This window comes from Ahaetulla prasina, chromosome 5 (assembly GCF_028640845.1).
Source record: "Ahaetulla prasina isolate Xishuangbanna chromosome 5, ASM2864084v1, whole genome shotgun sequence".
Lineage (NCBI taxonomy): Eukaryota > Metazoa > Chordata > Lepidosauria > Squamata > Colubridae > Ahaetulla > Ahaetulla prasina.
This window is the reverse complement of record NC_080543.1, coordinates 12,535,587-12,554,477: the sequence shown is the minus strand read 5'-3', so window position 1 is coordinate 12,554,477 and position 18,891 is coordinate 12,535,587. Positions and strand designations below refer to the sequence as shown.

Here is an 18,891-nt window from a genome sequence, read left to right as displayed (position 1 = left end):
AGGTTCACGTCCCACCAGGCCCAAGGTTGACTCAGCCTTCCATCCTTTATAAGGTAGGTAAAATGAGGACCCAGATTGTTGGGGGCAATAAGTTGACTTTTTATATAATATACAAATGGATGAAGACTATTGCTTAACACAGTGTAAACCACCCTGAGTCTTCGGAGAAGGGCAAGATATAAATGCAATTTAAAAAAAAACAAAAACGAACAACTTAACTTAAAATGATTATGGAAACTCTTCAAGCACAATCAAGAAAGCCTCCCACAATTCCTAGATTTCATAGTTGTAGGGAGAAAAATAAATTGGTTTTTCAGTGGGGGAGCCGGGGCGGGGGGAGGGAGCAGCAATCACTTAAACAAAACTGTCATCTTTGGCTGACAATGAAACAGGGGAATTACAGTCAAATCATAGACGTCAACTTCCTGTACAGTACCAGGATAAAAATTAGAGCATCGGTGACAGATGGCCGTCTAGCCTCTGAAAGCTGGAAGGGGCCATTTAGGCTATCTTATCCCAATCCCTATTTGGCACAAAAATACAGATTACAGCAGCCCTGACAGATGGCTGCCTCATCTCTGCTTGAGCATAATCAATGAATGAGAACCTACCACCTCTCTTAGTAATTGCATCTTCTATTGACCGAAATGCTCCTTGCTTTTTAGGCACTTTTTTCATATCATTGAATCGGAATCTGTGCCCCCTTGATTCCATGCATGGTGGAACGACGAAGGAGAAAATATCTTGTCCGAAAATGTGTGGCTTCCTTTATCAGTTGATTCTGAAACCCAATTCAACATGCTAATTTTTATCTTTAGAGTGTTAAATGGCTTGGAACCATTGAAAGTTAAAGGAATTTCTTTATCTCCTATAGCTAGATGATGGATACGGCCTTTTCTATGATAGCTTCGAAGTTAAAAGGAATGTGTTGCTATTTAGGATTTCCAGGTCCTATCCTTACTAGCTTTTAGGAGAACAATACAGATTCATCCATCCATCCACTCACCCACCCGTTCGTTCGTTCGTTGTTCATTCATTCATTCATTCATCCACCTACCCACCCACTCAATCACTCATTCATTCATCCTTCCTTCCTTCCTTCCTTCCTTCCTTCCTTCCTTCCTTCCTTCCTTCCTTCCTATTTCCCCTGAATGAGTGATAGCTCTGTCTATGCTGCAAAACTAGGAGTTTATAAACTTGATGTCCTATAAATATTTCATTTTCCGGTTTTCTACTCCATCACCTCGTATACTTTCTTTTCCCTTTGTATTTGATTGGACGGAACATCTTCCTGTTTTAGACAGATTGCTAATAATCTGGCCATCCTGAAAAATCCAGAGAAACTCAGATGGTGTTTTGTTTTTAATTCAAAATAAACAATTAAAAATGCACATAAAAGCACACCAAGACATGCATACCAAGTAGGAGACCTCATCTGAATGTCTCTAAATTTAAAAAAATAAAATAGCAAGGTTCTAAGTTTGAGATCCTTCAAGCTTAACTCTAGAGGATATACTCCTGCGTTTCCCCAATTATTTCTGTCAGTGAGCACTGCATGATAATAAGAAACATAAGCTTCAAAGAGACAAGATCCTGGGAAATGCATGGTCCTTTCTCACAGCCCTTCTCTGACAGGGTCCCCCTGAGCCTTAGTTAGCAGAAGTTTACTGGGAATCCAGCTGCAGAAAAAGTGACTCACTACTGTCGTTCATTCCAAAACAACTATTGAAAGAATCTGTTTCCTTTTTCCCTTATTTCAGGATTCTTTCCCTGAATTATTCGACTTTTATGCATTACATTGCTCCCTTTATTCAATAATAATAATAATAGTAGTAGTAGTAGTAGTAGTAGTAGTAGTAGTAGTAATAATATTAGTAATAATAATAGTAATAGTAATAATAAATCCAAAACAAAAGGAGAGCAAAAAGAGGTTGTGACAAAGATATCTCCTTCCCCAGTTTTGCTTCTATTATTTTGCAAAGTTCTAAGTTGTTTTAAGTTTAAGTTGTTTTAAGGAGACATGATAGCTGTGTCCCAATATCTCAGGGGCTGCCGCAAAGAAGAGGGAGTCAAGCTATTCTCCAAAGCACTTGAAGGCAGGACAAGAAGCAATGGATGGAAACTAATCAAGGAGAGAAGCAACCTAGAACTAAGGAGAAATTTCCTGACAGTTAGAACAATTAATCAGTGGAACAACTTGCCTCCAGAAGTTGTGAATGCTCCAACACTGGAATTTTTAAAGAAGATGTTGGATAACGATTTGTCTGAAGTGGTGTAGGGTTTCCTGCCTAGGCAGGGGGTTGGACTAGAAGACCTCCAAGATCCCTTCCAACTCTGTTATTCTATGTTATTCTGTGAGTTTTACTTTAGTGATTTATAGAGCTGCCTGTCCTACAGTAACGACCTCTGGCCAACACACAAAGATTAAAACCATTATAACATGATGTACTGGCTAAACAGCAAGCCCTAAAACCAAACCATATCGCCAAAAGAGCTCACGAACTGCCTGGCTCAAAAACCTAGTTCAGGAACCAGATCTTCAGATCCTTACAGTAGGTTTGGAGGTCTGGAGAGATGCTCTTGGGGGAAGCTGTTCCACAGGACAGGGGCCGCAGACCCAAAATAGGCACAATTGTGAGATTCAGCCAGATGCCCGTGTTTAAGGCAATCGATCTGGAGTGCGGCCTTACTACTAGATCTGTGTGGGGCAGACAGAAACAAGGGGGAATTTGTAGTCTTGCAAAGAGATAGTCCTGTACCATGTAGATCTTTGTAGGTGGTAATCAGGACTTTGAATTGGATTTGGCAGCTTACGGGGAACCAAGACAGATCGCAGAAGAGCAGAATTACAGTATATGAGCGCATTGAGAGGCCCCCCCCCCAAAAAAACCCCTGCTCATACCACCATTCTTGATCAGCTGCAACATGCACCTATCAACTGCAGTGGTTCTCAACTTTTTCTTCATGGCAGACCCCCTTTAAACACCTTTTGTGGTCAGGGATCCCCAAGATTTAACTCAAGGTTTAAACATAAAATTTCTCCAAGCCTTTGTGGACTCCCTATGATGATACTGCAGCCCCCCAGAGGTCTGCGGACCACAAGTTGAGAAACATTGATCTGTCTGTCTGTCTGTCTGTCTGTCTGTCTGTCTGTCTGTCTGTCTGTCTGTCTATCTATCTATCTATCTATCTATCTATCTATCTATCTATCTATCAATCTATCAATCTATCGATCTATCTTTAACTATCATCGATCGATCGATTGATTTATCTATCTATCTATCATCTATCTATCATCTATCTATCATCTATATCTATCTATCTATCTATCTATCTATCTATCTATCTTTATCGATCTATAACTATCTATCATCTATCGATCCATCGATCGATCCATCGATCTATCTATCGATCTATCTATCGATCTATCTATCTCCATCTATCTATCTATCCATCCATCCATCCAATTTATTGGCCAACAATTTTACCCCAATTGTTCAGCATACAAACACCCTTCAGGGGCAGCTTCCTTTGAGCATGTTACAGTCAGCCTATCGATAGGTGTCTAAGCCATGAGTCACCATGAGCAGAGTTAGCTCGGTGGAATAATCGTTGTCAGTTTCAACTCAAGTTCATCAGGATGAAAGGAAAAAGAACCAGGATAAAATCCTAATATTTTCCAACAGCTGATGGCCTAAACTAGTGTTTTTCAAACTTGCCAACTTTTAACATGTGTCAACTTCAGTTCCCCCAGAATTTCCCAGCTGGCATGGAAAGGTGAAGCCCACACATGTTAAAGTTGCCAGGTTTGAAAAAAACTGTGCTCTAAACTATCCATGATTAAACATTTGGTCCATTTTTAGCAGAAACTTCACAACAATGCACAAGTAATCCTTGAGTTGCAACTTAATGGAGTTTTCCCATTATAATTATAAGTCATAACAGTCTAAAAAAAAACCAGATTCATCACATGACCAACCCAATTTTAAATGGTAGTTGCAGCGGTAGGTAACCAAATGTGGTGGCCGCTAAGCGAACCACTGTTCACTATGGCACAGTTTTGCCAAAAGTAGAAGTAAATGGTTGCAAACGGCCCTAAATGCAGCCATATTGCTGAGCACCTTAAGTGCGATCACATGAATCAGGGTGACTGACAGAACTTCAGATCTGGCTTGTAAGTCCTCTTTGTCAGGTAACTTTGAATGGTCACTAAGCAACTAATCGTAAGTGGAGGACAGCCTGAATACAATTCTGAATGTTTGCAAGAACACAAGTCTCTTATGGGGGATGTAAATAATATTCCCATTCCTCATTTTTTTTTTAAATGCTTCATCTCCTCTAATTTCAGGCATCTCTTTCCTGCTAATGAAAAAGGAATTAATTGTGTATGTCAGGGCCAGGGGTGAAATGCTCCCGGTTCGGACTGGCTCGCGCGATCTGGTAGCGATGGCAGCTGCTGGTTCAGAGGACCGGTAGCAAAAATCCCTGGCCCCGCCCCCCTGCCTCTGCTGAGCCACACCATCAGCAGAGGTTTTTTTTTTACTTTTAAAAGCAGTTTTTTCTTCAGCCGAAACATGCCTTTAAAAGTAAAAAAAAGCCTTTGAGGATCCCGCCCCTCAGCTGTGATCGGCAGAGCCTTTAAACTTTAAAAAATAATTTTTTAAGGCTCCTCTGGTGATCTCACCTGAGTTCCTCATCAGCAGAACCTTAAAAAACATGTTTTCTGTAGAAAATATGTAGAAAACCTCCTTTTAAGAGATTCTAAGGCACTTACCTGATTACTGATCGACCGGATGGCTTTTTTCCCAGCCCGAAAGCCCCAGTTTCACTTTCAGCACCAGACAGAACTAATCTAAACTTAACTAATCTATTTCATCACTGAGCAACTAAAGCTGGCTGAGGAACTCTGGGAATTGAAGTCCACAAACCTTAATAATAAAATAAAATATTTGTGCAGCTTTCTGAGATTTGGTGTGTTTCTGTAGTGTTTCACTCTAACTACACAAACACACAAAATCTCAGAAAGTTTTATGTGGTATTGTGTGTGTGTGTGTGTGTGTGTGTGTGTGTCAGTTGTGTTGTGTTGTGGTGTGTGTGTATAAAGTGTGAAAGTTGGTTTTTGAGCTTTTTGTGGCTGTGTGAAGTGTGAAGTGCAGCTGCTTTTACATTGTGTGTGAGTCAGTTGTGTTATGTTGTGTGTGTGTAAAGTGTAAAAGTTGGTTTTTGGTACCTCTTATTGTTTTTTATACTTTGTTCATTATTTTTATTATTTATTGTTATTGGCCCACCCAGTCATCTGACCACCAAGCCACGCCCATCGATTAAGCCACACCCAGAGAACCGGTAGGGAAAATTTTTAGATTTCACCCCTGGTCAGGGCTCTCCAACCTTGGTCCCTTTAAGACTTGTGGACTTCAACTCCCAGAGTCCCTCAGCCAGCAAAGCTGGCTGAGGAACTTTGGGAGCTGAAGTCCACAAGTCTTAAAGGGACCAAGATTGGAGACCCCTGGTGTATTTCATATATAGCAATTTATGTTGCTACAGCTGTACGCTTCCCATTAATTGGAAGCAAGAAGAAACATTTATGTTTCTCAAAGGATTCGTGGATTTATATTCTAACTTTCTAGGAATGCTTTCCCCGCCCCTCCTCCCTCTTTGTCTCTTTCTTGCACACACATGTTTTACATAGGCATTGAAAAGAAACATAACAAGCTAACAGAATAACAGAGTTGGAAGGGACCTTGGCGGTCTCTTAGTCCAACCCCCTGCTCAAGTAGGAAACAGAGAAAAGCTGTTGGCTTCTTTGGCAGTTTCTTGATTGGGGTATTGTTTCGCATAGTTCCCCCTGCCCTCCCAAATGTTAGGGAATTTCTAGAAACCTGGCACTCTTGACAAATCAGCCATCAAGGAACGAAGGAAGGAAGGAGGAAGGGAGGGAAGGAAGGAAGGAAGGAAAGGAAAGAGGAGGGAGAGAGGGAGGACACTAACAACATCTATAGACTATGCCAGGGGTGTCAGACTTGATTTCATTGAGGGCTGCATCAGGGTTGTGTTTGACCTCAGGGGTGTGTGTGTGTGTGTGATGGCCAGCTCAATGTCACTTGTGTCGGGGGGGGGGCACCTGTGGTGGCCAAGTGCTAAGGCAGGACTTCCCTCAGACCCTCCCTCACTCTCATTATAATCTCCCTTCCTTCCCTCCCTCCCTCCCCCTCTCCCTCCCTCTTTCCTTCCTTCCTTCCTTCCTTCCTTCCTTCCTTCCTTCCTTCCTTCCTTCCTTCCTTCCTTCCTCCTTCCTTCCTTCCTTCCCTCCCTCCTTCCTTCCTTCCTTTCTTCCTTTCTTCCTCCTTCCTTCTTTCCTTCCTCCTTCCTTCCTTCCTTTCTTCCTTCCTTCCTTCTTTCCTTCCTCCTTCCTTATTTATTTATTTATTTATTTATCAGTTCTTCACCAACAATCAGCACTCAGATCAACATAGATTAACTTTTACCAAGGTTAACATCAGACTAACAATCAAGTAAACCAGGGGTCTCCAACCTTAGCAACTTTAAGACTTGTGGACTTCAACTCCCAGAATTCAGAACTCTGGAAGTTGAAGTCCACAAGTCTTAAAGTTGCCAAGGTTGGAGACCCCTGAAGTAAACAATACCCCAATCAAGAAACTGCCAAAGAGCCATTAAACAGCCCAACCAAATTATCTCCAAGACTGCTCTCACTAACACTGACAGGGAAAGCTACCAGAATATAAAATGACAGCAAACTGCACCTCTTACCAGCACTGATGATGTTACCTAGTTGGGTAATGAAACGCCTGCAAGAAAACAAGCAAGCTCAGAGAGCACCAAGGAACATCAGTTCCAGGGGTGAAATTAAAAAATTTCCCCTACTGGTTCTGTGGGCATGGCTTGTTGGGGGGGGGGAGAGGTCATGTGACTGAGTGGGCGTGGCCAACTCGACATCACTCACATCCAGGCGCTCCTCACCGGCCCCTCCCTTCCCAGCCACTCCTTGTCGCGAATGGCAGGAAAATGGGGAGGGGAATATTCCTGCCTACCATCCTTCCCTCAGTCTGTGCTGAGATTGAGGAATGGATGACAGGCAGGAAAATCCCCTTCCCCATTTTCTTGCCTTTCACAAAAAAACAGCTCAATTTCAGCGGCTCCCCGCCATCCCCCTCCCTCCTGGGGACAACCTTAAAGGGACAGACTGCAGCAGCTCCGTTCTGAATGGAGGGAGAAAAGTTAGCATTCTCTCTGCTGCAAGGAACAACTTGCCTGCAGAAGTTGTAAATGTTCCAACACTGGAAATTTTTAAGAAAATGTTGGATAGCCATCTGTCTGAGATGGTTTAGGGTTTCCTGCCTGGGCAGGGGGTTGGACTAGAAGGCCTCCAAGGTCCCTTCCAACTTGTTTGTTATTATTGTTATTATTGTTATTTAACATTGAATTCTGTGTTAGAGAGAATGCTAACTTTTCTCCCTCCATTCAGAGTGGAGCTGCTGCTCCCTCTATGGTTCCCTCCCGGCTCCCTCCCTCCTGGGGACTACCTTAAAGGGACAGCAGCTCTGTTCTGAATGGGGGGAGAAAACTTAGCATTCTCTCTGCTGCATTTAACATTGAATTCTGTGGAATATCGAGCAGCCGGAAGAGGTGACCAGCAACCGGCCAGGCGTGGGTGGGGGCCAAGGAGGGGTAATTACTACTGGTACGGTGAACTGATGCCCATAATCCCTAGCGGTTCACTCAAACCGGTCTGAACCGGTAGGATTTCACCCCCGAAATTCCCTTTTAGAGGCTGGAAATATTTATTATGTTTTCATTATGTTTCCATTTAAAAGCAATTTGCAGTAAACCATAAAGGTTAGGGTTAAGGTTAGGGTTAGGGACCTAGGACCGTTTCTCACACTTCTGACCATTGCTGCATCCCCATGGTCCCCTGATCAAAATTCGGATGCTTGGCAAGTGGTTCATATTTATAACGGTTGCAGTGTCCCGGGGTCATGTGATCACCTTTTGCGAACTGCCGACACGCAAAATCGATGGGGAAGACAGATTCACTTAACAACTGTATTACTAAAAATAACATAAAATGTGCCTCACTTAGCAATAAAATTGTTGGTGTCAGGGTTCTGTTGTGTCTTGCCCGCTCTCACCGCAGCCGGGGCCTTCTTATCTGCTTCCGAACGCTGAGGAATGTCCTAGTATGCCTCCCAGCCCCAGCCCTGGCTCCATGCCCAGACAGGCTGAGGAGGAGGAAGCACCTCCCAGCCCCAGCCCTGGCTCCATGCCCAGACAGGCTGAGGAGGAGGAAGCACCTCCCGGCCCCAGCCCTGGCTCCATGCCCAGACAGGCTGAGGAGGAGGAAGCACCTCCTGGCCCCAGCCCTGGCTCCATGCCCAGGCAAACGGAGCAACTAGACCCCTCCCCCTCCCCCACAGCATGTGAGCCTGAGGAAGGTCAATTACCAACAGCTGCCGACTGGAGTGACCCTCGCTTCAGAAGAATTGATAGGCGGCGGCGTCAGAAGGAAGGGAGGGGCAGGCCTGGATAAGTGCTGAGTCATGGAGCCACACCCCATGGCCTATATAAAGGATCTGCTTTCTGGCATTCTCTGAGTCAGGCAAAGTTGAACATATCTTGCTGAAGTCACTTTCTGGTCTCCTGCCTGCCTTGAGGACTTTGCTAGGACTTTGGCAGAGCTGCAGAGGCACGCCTGATTCGGATTTCCCTGACCCGGCCGTCAGCGGAGGAGTGGGACATGACAGGTTCCAAGTAATGCACCCATGACCAATAGAACTCCGAGGCAGGTAGACTTCTCAAAGAATAGTTTTATTTGGATATATCACAGGCAGGTGAAAACCGACTCTGAGTGTTCCCATGATTTTCACCTAATTAAAAGTAAAAAAAAAAATTCCCTTCCCCTAACAATCAGTCACATGGTCCAATCAAGGTGCCACCCAGTTGCCTGGTAACTTCACTCCTCCTCTCTCCAGCCACCTGTGAGAATGACCTTGGTTCCCAGGAGAAAGTATTTTGTTTTGGCTACAAAACCCCAGCTATCTCTATTCCTTCCTCCCCATCCCTCAGCTCCAGCATGGCAACACTGAAGCCTCAAAATGGCCTTAGTCAGGTCAGCTTCAGGTTTGACAGTTGGGCTCAATTGTGGTCATAAATCAAGGATTACCTGTATTTAAACTGCTTTCCATCTGATTCTTCAAGATTTTCCCCCTTTGCATACATGTTTTAAAATGGTTTTTTCTTCTTCTTCTGAGCCCATTAAGCCTATCCTGCTTGTTTATATTTTTAGAAGAAAAAGAACTTCTTATTCCTTCCTTCCTTTCTTCTTTTTTCTCTTCAATAGGTTTTAGACCAAAGTATTTTCTTTTGACTAACTAACGAATGAAGATCTTTTATTCTTTAAGTTCTTAGAGTTGATGTATTCCGCTGGCTGACGATAACGCTGGTGCTTTTAACAGCCGAGTTTTATTTTTATAAAATGATCTTTGATTATTTCATCAACATAACTCCGTAACTCTTTTTAATTCTCCCAGAGAAAGCAGCTCAGTTTAGTTATACAGCATTACTGAATCACAAATGCAGCTGCGGGTAAAAAATAGCTATTTTTTTTCCTGAAATGTTCTCAAGATTAAGGTGGCAGGAGTAGCTAATAGCTTAGAAGATAGTCTGAAGATCCAGATGGACCTTGACAGACTAGAACACTGGGCCCTGTTTAATAAAATGAAATGCAATGTACAGAAAAGTAAAGCCCTACACTTAGGCAAGAAAAACCAAAAGTACACATATAGACTGAGGGAAACCAGGCTTAATAGCAGTAACTGTGAGAGGGATCTTGGAGTCTTAGTGGATAGTCAGCTAAATGTGAGCCAGAAGTGTATAGCGGCAGCCAAAAAAGCCAGTGCTATCCTAAATTGCATTAACAGGAGGATACAATCAAGATCACGTGAGGTACAAATACCACTCTATAAAGCCTTAGTAAGACCACACCTAGAGTACTGTAGCCAGTTTTGGTCACCACACTATAAAAAAGATGTTGAGACTTTAGAAAAAGTGCAGAAATGAGCAACCAGGATGACTAGGGGACTGGAAGCTAAAACATATGAAGAACAGTTGCAGGAATTGGTCATGGCTAGTCCAGTGAAGAGAAGGACCAGGGGAGACATGATAGCAGTCTTCTAACATTTGAGGGGCTGCCACAGAGAGGAGGGGATCAAGCTATTCTCCAAAGCACCTGAAGGCCAGACAAGGAATAACGGATGGAAACTGAACAAGGAGAGATTCAACCTGGAAATAAGGGAGAAATTTTCTGACAGTGAGAACAATCAACCAATGGAACAGAAGTTGCCTTTGCAAGTTGTGGGAGCTTCATCACTTGAGACTTTGAAGCAGAGACTGGACTGCCATCTGTCAGAAATGGTGTAGGGTCTCCTGCTTGGGCATGGGGTAGGACTAGATGACCTACAAGATCCTTTCCAACTCTTAATCTGTAAAAAAAAATGTTTTAAGATAATGTTTCTCAACCTTGGAAACCTAAAGATGTGGACTTTAACTCCCAGAGTTCCCCAGACTACGGAATTCTGGGAATTGAAGTCCACACATTTCAAAGTTGCCAAAATCTAAGGTATTTGATGTAATGTTCTCCTGTACCTCTGCATAAAAAAGCTTAAAAGCTTATATCTATTCTGAACTCAACATTTGCCTTTTTAGAACAGGAACAAACCAGAAATCCAGCTAAGATTTTATTCCTAATGAAACCATAAAAGAAACTCCTTTTTTGTTTGATCTATTTGCTGGGAACAGGAGTCAAATAGAAGCAATTGAGCCATAGATAATATAAGATAACTTTATTGCCATTGTATTTATTGTTATAGTACAGATAGTCCTTGACTTATGGCAACAATAAGTCCAGCTAGAGTTCTGTTGCTAACCAAGACAGTTTTTAAATGAATCACTGCAGTTGTTAAGATAGTAACACAGTTGCAAAGTGAATGTACTGTGTTTTTCCAAAAATAAGACCCTGTCTTATATTTTTTTTTGAATCCTGAAATAAGCACTTGGCCTTATTTTTGGGTAGGTCTTATTATTTTGGGGCGCATGGAGCAAGACGGGGCTTCTCTTGCCATCTTACCTGATTTCCATCACTGCATAAATCCTAACTTTCTGTTGCTCTTTTGCATAAATTGGTTATATTTTGAAATGTGCATTCTAACTTATTGCTCAGGAACCACCCTCCCCACCCCAGCCCCTGTACTCTTTCTGGACTTTTCTGAACCACGTTGTTAACTGTAGGAACAATACTGTTTTAATTAATTTTTCAAAAAGTCCCTTAACTTTCTGGTTTCTTATTTAAGCTATAATGAAACAGAGGTGGGTTTCAGCAGGTTCTGACCAGTTCTGGAGAACTAGTAGTGGAAATTTTGAATAGTTTGGAGAACCAGTAGTAAAAATTCTGACTGGCCCCGCCCCCATCTATTCTCTGCCTCCCAAGTCCCAGCTGATTGGGAGGAAATGGGGATTTTGCAGTATCCTTCCCCCCAGAGTGGGGTAGGAATGGAGATTTTACAGTATCCTTCCCGTGCCATGCCTACCAAGCCACGCCCACCAAGCCATGCCACGCCCACCAAGCCACACCCACAGAACCGGTACTAAAAAGTTTGAAACCCATCACTGTAATGAAACATTATTTTAGAAGCAATACTTCATATTCCACATAGCCTAACCAGTAGATCAAACCGGTCGTCAAACATTTCTCACCACCTGCTATTATTACCTGACCATATCAGTTTTTATGGCCTTATGTGCTATTTATATAGGCATGATATAAATTCAGTGACGGTGCTGGTAGGGCCGATTCAAAATATTATGCATTCGTTTATAATTATTACCATCATTTTACAGAGAGATTTCGAGATCAGCTGCTGGTACATTCAAGTTGGGATGCCGAGATTCTGCCAGTCTTTCATCAAAGATGTTATCCTAAGTAAGTAAATCCAGGAAGAATTTCCAAAACGGGGAACTTTTGATATGACTCATGTTAGAAAGTGAGGTGGGGAATACTTGCTGGAAGATAATCGACTGATGGATCGGCATCTTTTGAGCACCTAGTTTGGCGAGATATACCTTATTTTGCTCGGCCCTGTATGCTTAAACAACAAACACATGCTTCTTTGTGTAACTTATACGTATGAGAGAGTTCAACTTTTTCCTGATATAGATTTTTGGATAATTTTTGTTTACAAGCTCATACACTTTGAGGGAACTTCTGCAAACATAAATGAGAAGCAGGTTTGCTAGTATCATTATGTCTTCAAGTATATTTACTTGTTTATTAAATTTATTTGCCACCCCACCTCATTTGAAAGTGACTCTGGGCAGCGTAAAAATATTAAACTTATCAGAAATAAATATTTCTAACCCAATAAAGTGACAATACAATCAAAGTAGAATCCTGATGGTTTTAGCTTCCTGTGGCCTCTCTTGCTCCCTCCCTCTCTCTTCCCCTCTCCATCTTTCTCTCCTCCCTCTATTTCTCTCTCTCTCTCTCTCTCTCTCTCTCTCTCTCTCTCTCTCTCTCACACACACAGAGCATATACATATATTCCCTAGAACAGTTCTTAGCAAATGCACACCACTGTTTCTGCTACCAATGTTGTTGTGGTCATTGTTGCTGTTGTTATCTGTATCATTGAATAGGAGTCGTTGGCCTTTTTAATTTTCTTTTACAGGTAGTCCTTGACTTAACATCCATTCATGTAGTGACCGTTCAAAGTTACGACAACAATGGAAAAGGTGACTTCTGATTGTTTTTCATACTTATGACCAGTTGCCGTATCCCCCATGGTCACATCATCAAAATTCGGACGCTTGGCAATTGACATGTATTTATTATCATGGTTGTAGTGTCATATGACCCCCACACCCTTTTTTTTGGCCACCTTCAGACAAGCAAAGTCAATGAGGAAAACAGTGTCGCATAATAATTGTGTTACTAACTTAACAACTGCAGTGATTCACTTAACAACTGTGGCAAGAAAGGTTGTAAAATGGGGCAAAACTCACTTAACAACTGTCTCATCTACCCACAGAAATTTTGCACTCAATTGCGGTCAGACGCTGAGGATTCCTGTATTGTCCCTCCGCCCGCCCTGTTATAAAATTAAAAATTCAGAATCTATTAGCATTCCAGAGGTGACTTCTCCCAAGAAATATTAATTGAACTCACTAATGTTTCTTTCCAAGGACAGGGCTATAGGTTTACCACTTAATTTGAAACTGAAATAGTGATTTATATGGTAGCGCAATGGTGAGAATACAGCACTGCAGGCTACTTCTGTTGACTGCCGGCTGCCTGCAATTTGGCAATTCGAATCTCACCAGGCTCAAGGTTGACTCAACCTTCCATCCTTCCAAGGTGGGTAAAATGAGGACCCAGATTGTTGGAGGCAATAAGCTGACTCTGTAAACCACTTAGAGAGGGCTGTAAAGTGGTATATAAGTCTTAAATGCTATTGCTATTGGTATTTGTTATATAAAAACAGGATCATTGTATTAGAAAAGTAGCAAAGCATTGCCACGAAGTGGAAAAATATAAGAAAGAATAGAATAGAATTTTATTGGCCAAGTGTGATTAGACACACAAGGAATTTGTCTTGGTGCATATGCTCTCAGTGTACATAAAAGAAAAGATACGTTCATCAAGGTACAACATTTACAACACAATTGATGGTCAATATATCAATATAAATCATAAGGATTGCCAGCAACAAGTTATAGTCATACAGTCATAAGTGGAAAGAGATTGGTGATGGGAACTATGAAACGATTAATAGTAGTGCAGATTCAGTAAATAGTCTGACAGTGTTGAGGGAATTATTTGTTTAGCAGAGTGATGGCCTTCAGGAAAAAACTGTTCTTGTGTCTAGTTGTTCTGGTGTGCAGTGCTCTATAGCGTCGTTTTGAGGGTAGGAGTTGAAACAGTTTATGTCCAGGATGCGAGGGATCTGCAAATATTTTCACGGCCCTCTTCTTGATTCGTGCAGTATACAGGTCCTCAATGGAAGGCAGGTTGGTAGCAATGGAAGGCGAGGATTACTTGATTTAAGAACTGCCCGATTAAAGTTTGTTTTTTTTTAAAAAAAAAATCGAGATCAGGTCTAGAATTGGAAATAAAAACAGAGCTCTTGTGTTTTTGAAAAAAAAATGTAGTTTTTCTAACTAAATTTTTGCGAAACGAAAGCAAAAGGCAGAAGAACATATTCAGACAATTAGAAGGCAGATGAATGAGGCTCATACTGTTCCTTGGTAGCTCCCAGACCATGGAAAAGTACTCAGTTTGAGTTAATTTTAACACAGCCACAGGGCCTCCGGTTAGTTGCAAGAAATGAAAACTCTGAGCGAGGGGGTACGAATGCGAGTTCCTGGTTGCCTGTTTACAGTTTGGAAGTTTTAATTGAAATAGTTTGTCTTAATTTGAGTTAGTTTTGGCTTGCTTGTATGTGCACTGCTCAGAATCGCAGTGTTCAAGCTGGGCGGTCTGATTAAATTATTTAAATATTTTACGTGTAAAGTGTAACATGAATTGAATTTTGCAAAAGAATGAAAGTTGCTTCTTTCTTTTAAGGCTGTTTTCCTCTTTCTCACTCACTTCTTCCTTCTGCCCTTCTCCTCCTTTCTTTTCATCCTTCTTTCCTTCCTTTCTCCCTCTTTTCTCTCTTCCTCCTTCCTTCCTTCCTTCCTTCCTTCCTTCCTTCCTTCCTTCCTTCCTTCATCCCTCCCTCCCTTGCTGCGTTGAAATGATTGGCAGGATCCAGATATTGTCATAATAGCTGTGTGTAGGTGTGAGTGTAGGATGATTGCTTGCCAAAAAAAAAAAAAGAAAGCAGAACTTTTTGACTGTGTAATTTACATGCAAAGAACAGCTTCCCACTGCTCCTGCTCTTGATGTTTACTGGAAGTAAGAGCCAAATGGACTGCACATTTTAGCTCCTTGTTGAGTTCCGTCAAATCAGTGGGCAGTGGGACCTTCTCTGAAAACCCCCCCGTATTGTTTGAACCACAGTCTCATGCTGCTTTAGATTACAAGCCGTACACTCTTTGAAAGGATAACAGTCTCTCATTACGGCACAGGGAACAAGAACTGGCTGAAATCTTTTTCCGTAAGGAGGCTGATGGCTTGAGTGTGTGGGTGGGTTTGTATTTCCGTGCATGTTTCTAGCCCCTCTTGAGCAGCTAATTAAAGGAGAAACCTTTACCTATGTGGTTCTGAGCCGTTGACTGCTGTTTATAATGCCATTAATTTAAGAGAGAGAGAAGAATTTTGCTCGTTACAGGAAATGAGTCATTGGCATTGCAGCTCATTAACGAATAAGCTGAAGACTATTGATAGAATATACACGGATTCTTAAGAAATCCTGGCGAACATTGAGTGCGCACGTATTGGGACTCTTAAACAGCAATAGCACTTAGATTTATATATCGCTTCATAGTGCTTTACAGCCACTTGTCCGGAATGGTATAGGGTCTCCTGCTTGAGCAGAGAGTTGGACTAGAAGACCTCTAAGGTTCCTTCCAACTCTGTTAGTCTGATCTTCAGACCTAGACTTTCCCCCCTTTCTTTTCTTATTTTCATCATGTACCAAAGGATACAGATTGAGAATGAAATCCGACATGACTCCGTATCCATTCTCATTTAGGAGTGAGCAGCCTCGAGGTCTTTAAATATCACACCACTGATCTGAAAGTGTTCACATCAACCCCAAAAGCTTCCTCCTGAAAAAGGGATGAAGATGTTCATCTATCAAGTTGTCTAATAATGGCATTCAGAAGATTGCAAAGGATGAGCCAGTTTAATTGGGTGGGGGCTGCCTTACGTTCCTCTTTGATTAGTGATGTCACAGTTTGACACACCAGCTCAACTCAAACTTATTTCTATGTTCTGAATCCCAAAGCTGTTTTTTTTTTCCAAAAGGCAACTACACTTTGTTTTTCCTTGAAAATCTTTCGTTTCTCATCCAAGAAGTTCCTTTTTTCTTTAATGATTTTATTCCTGTATTTCTTTTATATTAGTGTAACTCTTATCCTGCGGTGAGTTGGCCAAGGCAAGTTGTCCTGTGGCAAGTTGGCTGCAATAAGTTGGCTACTGTGAGTTGACCATGACACATTGTTGTAGATCCCACTCAGTCAGAACTGAAGAAGCTTCTTGGATGTGAAGTGAAACCTCTTGAAGGGAAACCAAAGTCCAGTTGCCTTTTGAAATAGCATCTTTGGGATAACTATAACCTGGAAGACAGAATCTCCATCGATATCTATCAAGGTTGTTTTAGTGGAAGTCTGTAGAGATTCTCAGTCATCCAGATCATGGTTGTCCCAAAGGTGCTTTTTAAGGAAACAACTGGACTTTCTTGTTTTTTTCTTTTGAAGACGTTTCGCTTCTCATCCAAGAAGCTTCTTCAGCTCTGACTGGATGGTGGGGAATGGAAGGATTTATATTCCTTGCAGACAGCTAGTCATTTACATCCTTTTTAGAGGGTCATTGAGGCCACTTGGAGGTTTATCTGTGTCCTCAGGGTCACCTGAATAGTGCAAATAGTTCCTGTAGTCTGCAATTTTTTTCCTCTGGAAATCCATTCCTACTCCCACATCATTCCAAGGTGATTATCCCAAACTGTATAGCTAAAAGTCTGTAGAGATTCTCAGTCATCCAGGTCGTGGTTTTCCCAAAGGTGCTTTTTCAGGAGGCAACTGGACTTTCTTGCTTTTTTCTTTGAAGATGTTTTGCTTCTCATTCAAGAAGCTTCTTCAGCTCTGACAAGATGGTGGAGAATTTTTTTATTTATTTATTTATCATTACATTTCTATACCGCACCATCTCCCGAAGGACTCAGGGTGGTGTACAGCCAATATTAAAATACACATACCACTATAATATAAATATAATAAATAAACACTATTTAAAAACAATTAAAAGCAAATATTTAGTGGCTGAATCACTAAAACGGTCAAAGACCGATTAAAACCCATTAAAATTTCGCTAAAATACGTTCTTAGGCTAGTCCCGCTCGGTGAAATAATAAAGTCTTCAGTTCACGTTTGAAGGCCCGGAGGTCAGGGAGTTGTCGTAACCCCGGAGGTAGCTCGTTCCATAGGGCTGGTGCCGCCACATGGAAGGATTTATATTCCTTGCAGACAGCTGGTCATTTACATCCTTTTTAGAGGGTCGTTGAGGCCACTTGGAGGTTTATCTGTGTCCTCAGGGTCACCTGAGTAGTGCAAATGGTTCCTGTAGTCTGCATTTTTTTTCCTCTGGAAATCCATTCCTACTCCCACACCATTCCAAGGGTGTTCATCCCAAAGTGTATAGCTAAAAGTCTGTAGAGATTTTCAGTCATCCAGGTCGTGGTTGTCCTAAAGGTGCTTTTTCAGGAGGCAAACTGGGCTTGTTTTAGTGGGTTCCTGAGTTTGGATTAGGTGACTTATAAAGTCATTTCTTATCATTAGGATTCATATGCTGCTTGTTATTGGGATGCAGACTTGGATCTTCGTATAACCTGCTGCGAGTTTTAACTTTTCCTAAGTCAATGGATTCCTAAATCAATGGATTAGGGACACGGTGGCTTAGTGGGTAAGACGCTGAGCTTGTCAATCGAAAGGTCAGCCATTCAGTGGTTCGAATCCCTAGTGCCATGTAATGGAGTGAGCTCCAATTACTTGTTGAACCTAGCAGTTCGAAAGCAGGTAAAAAATGCAAGTAGAAAAATAGGGACCACCTTTGGTGGGAAGGTAACGGCGTTCAGTGCGCCTTTGGCATTGAGTCATGCCGGCCACATGACCACGGAGACGTCTTCAGACAGCGCTGGCTCTTCGACTTTGAAACGGAGATGAGCACTGCCCCCTAGAGTCGGGAATGACTAGCATATATGTGCGAGGGAAATCTTTACCTGTTTAAGTCAATGGATGGCCCCCAGTGGGGCCAAGCTGGGACGGACATCCACTTAGCCTCTTTTCTCAGTGAAGTACATTGCCTCAGGCTTGTTTTTTCATGATTTATTTTACCTTTATTGGAGCATTAGAAAAGAGCCAGTAAGAGCTGGAAAGCTTTTTGCTTCTCCAAGGAACATTTGAGTGAATTCCTATTAAGCCTCTCAAAGGGTTTCTTGGCCTCCGTGGGGTCTTTTCTACATTTTCCAATATTTTGACATTTCAATCCTTTGCTATCCTACTGTTTTAATTCCGCCTAGAGACAGAGGTATATATTGACATCCTCTGCACTCTGAACCGATCAATTGGATCGACTGGAGAAGGGATTTTATTGCAAATTACTTGAAACTCGGTCCTAGATGGGGTTTGGGAGGCTGAGCCCTGAAACAGGCCTGCTTCTTTCAAATGGGATGAATAGAATAGAATAGAATAGAATAGAATAGAATAGAATAGAATAGAATAGAATAGAATAGAACAGAATTTTTTATTGGCCGAGTGTGATTGGACACACAAGGAATTTGTCTTGGTGCATATGCTCTCAGTGTACATAAAGGAAAAGATACGTTCATCAAGGTACAACATTTACAACACAAATGATGGTCAATATATCAATATAAATCATAAGGATTGCCAACAGCAAAGTTACAGTCATACTGTCATAAGTGGAAAGAGATTGGTGATGGGAACGATGAGAAGATTAATAGTAGTGCAGATTTAGTAAATAGTTTGACAGTGTTGAGGGAATTATTTGTTTAGCAGAGTGATGGCCTTCGGGAAAAAAACTGTTCTTGTGTCTAGTTGTTCTGGTGTGCAATGCTCTATAGCGTCGTTTTGAGGGTAGGAGTTGAAACAGTTTATGTCCTGGATGTGAGGAAGTGGAGGTATGAAAATATCTACAGACCC

At 41.9% G+C, this 18,891-nt stretch overlaps 1 protein-coding gene across 1 annotated transcript in view; it reads left to right on the top strand.

The window, feature by feature from the left end:
• Positions 1-18,891, top strand: part of NOX4 (NADPH oxidase 4) — a 157,973-nt gene that overhangs the window by 87,084 nt on the left and 51,998 nt on the right. The window contains exon 13 of the mRNA XM_058186635.1: positions 11,911-11,992. Within this exon, the coding sequence (XP_058042618.1) occupies positions 11,911-11,992 (82 nt within the window). The remainder of the gene's footprint in view (positions 1-11,910; positions 11,993-18,891) is intronic.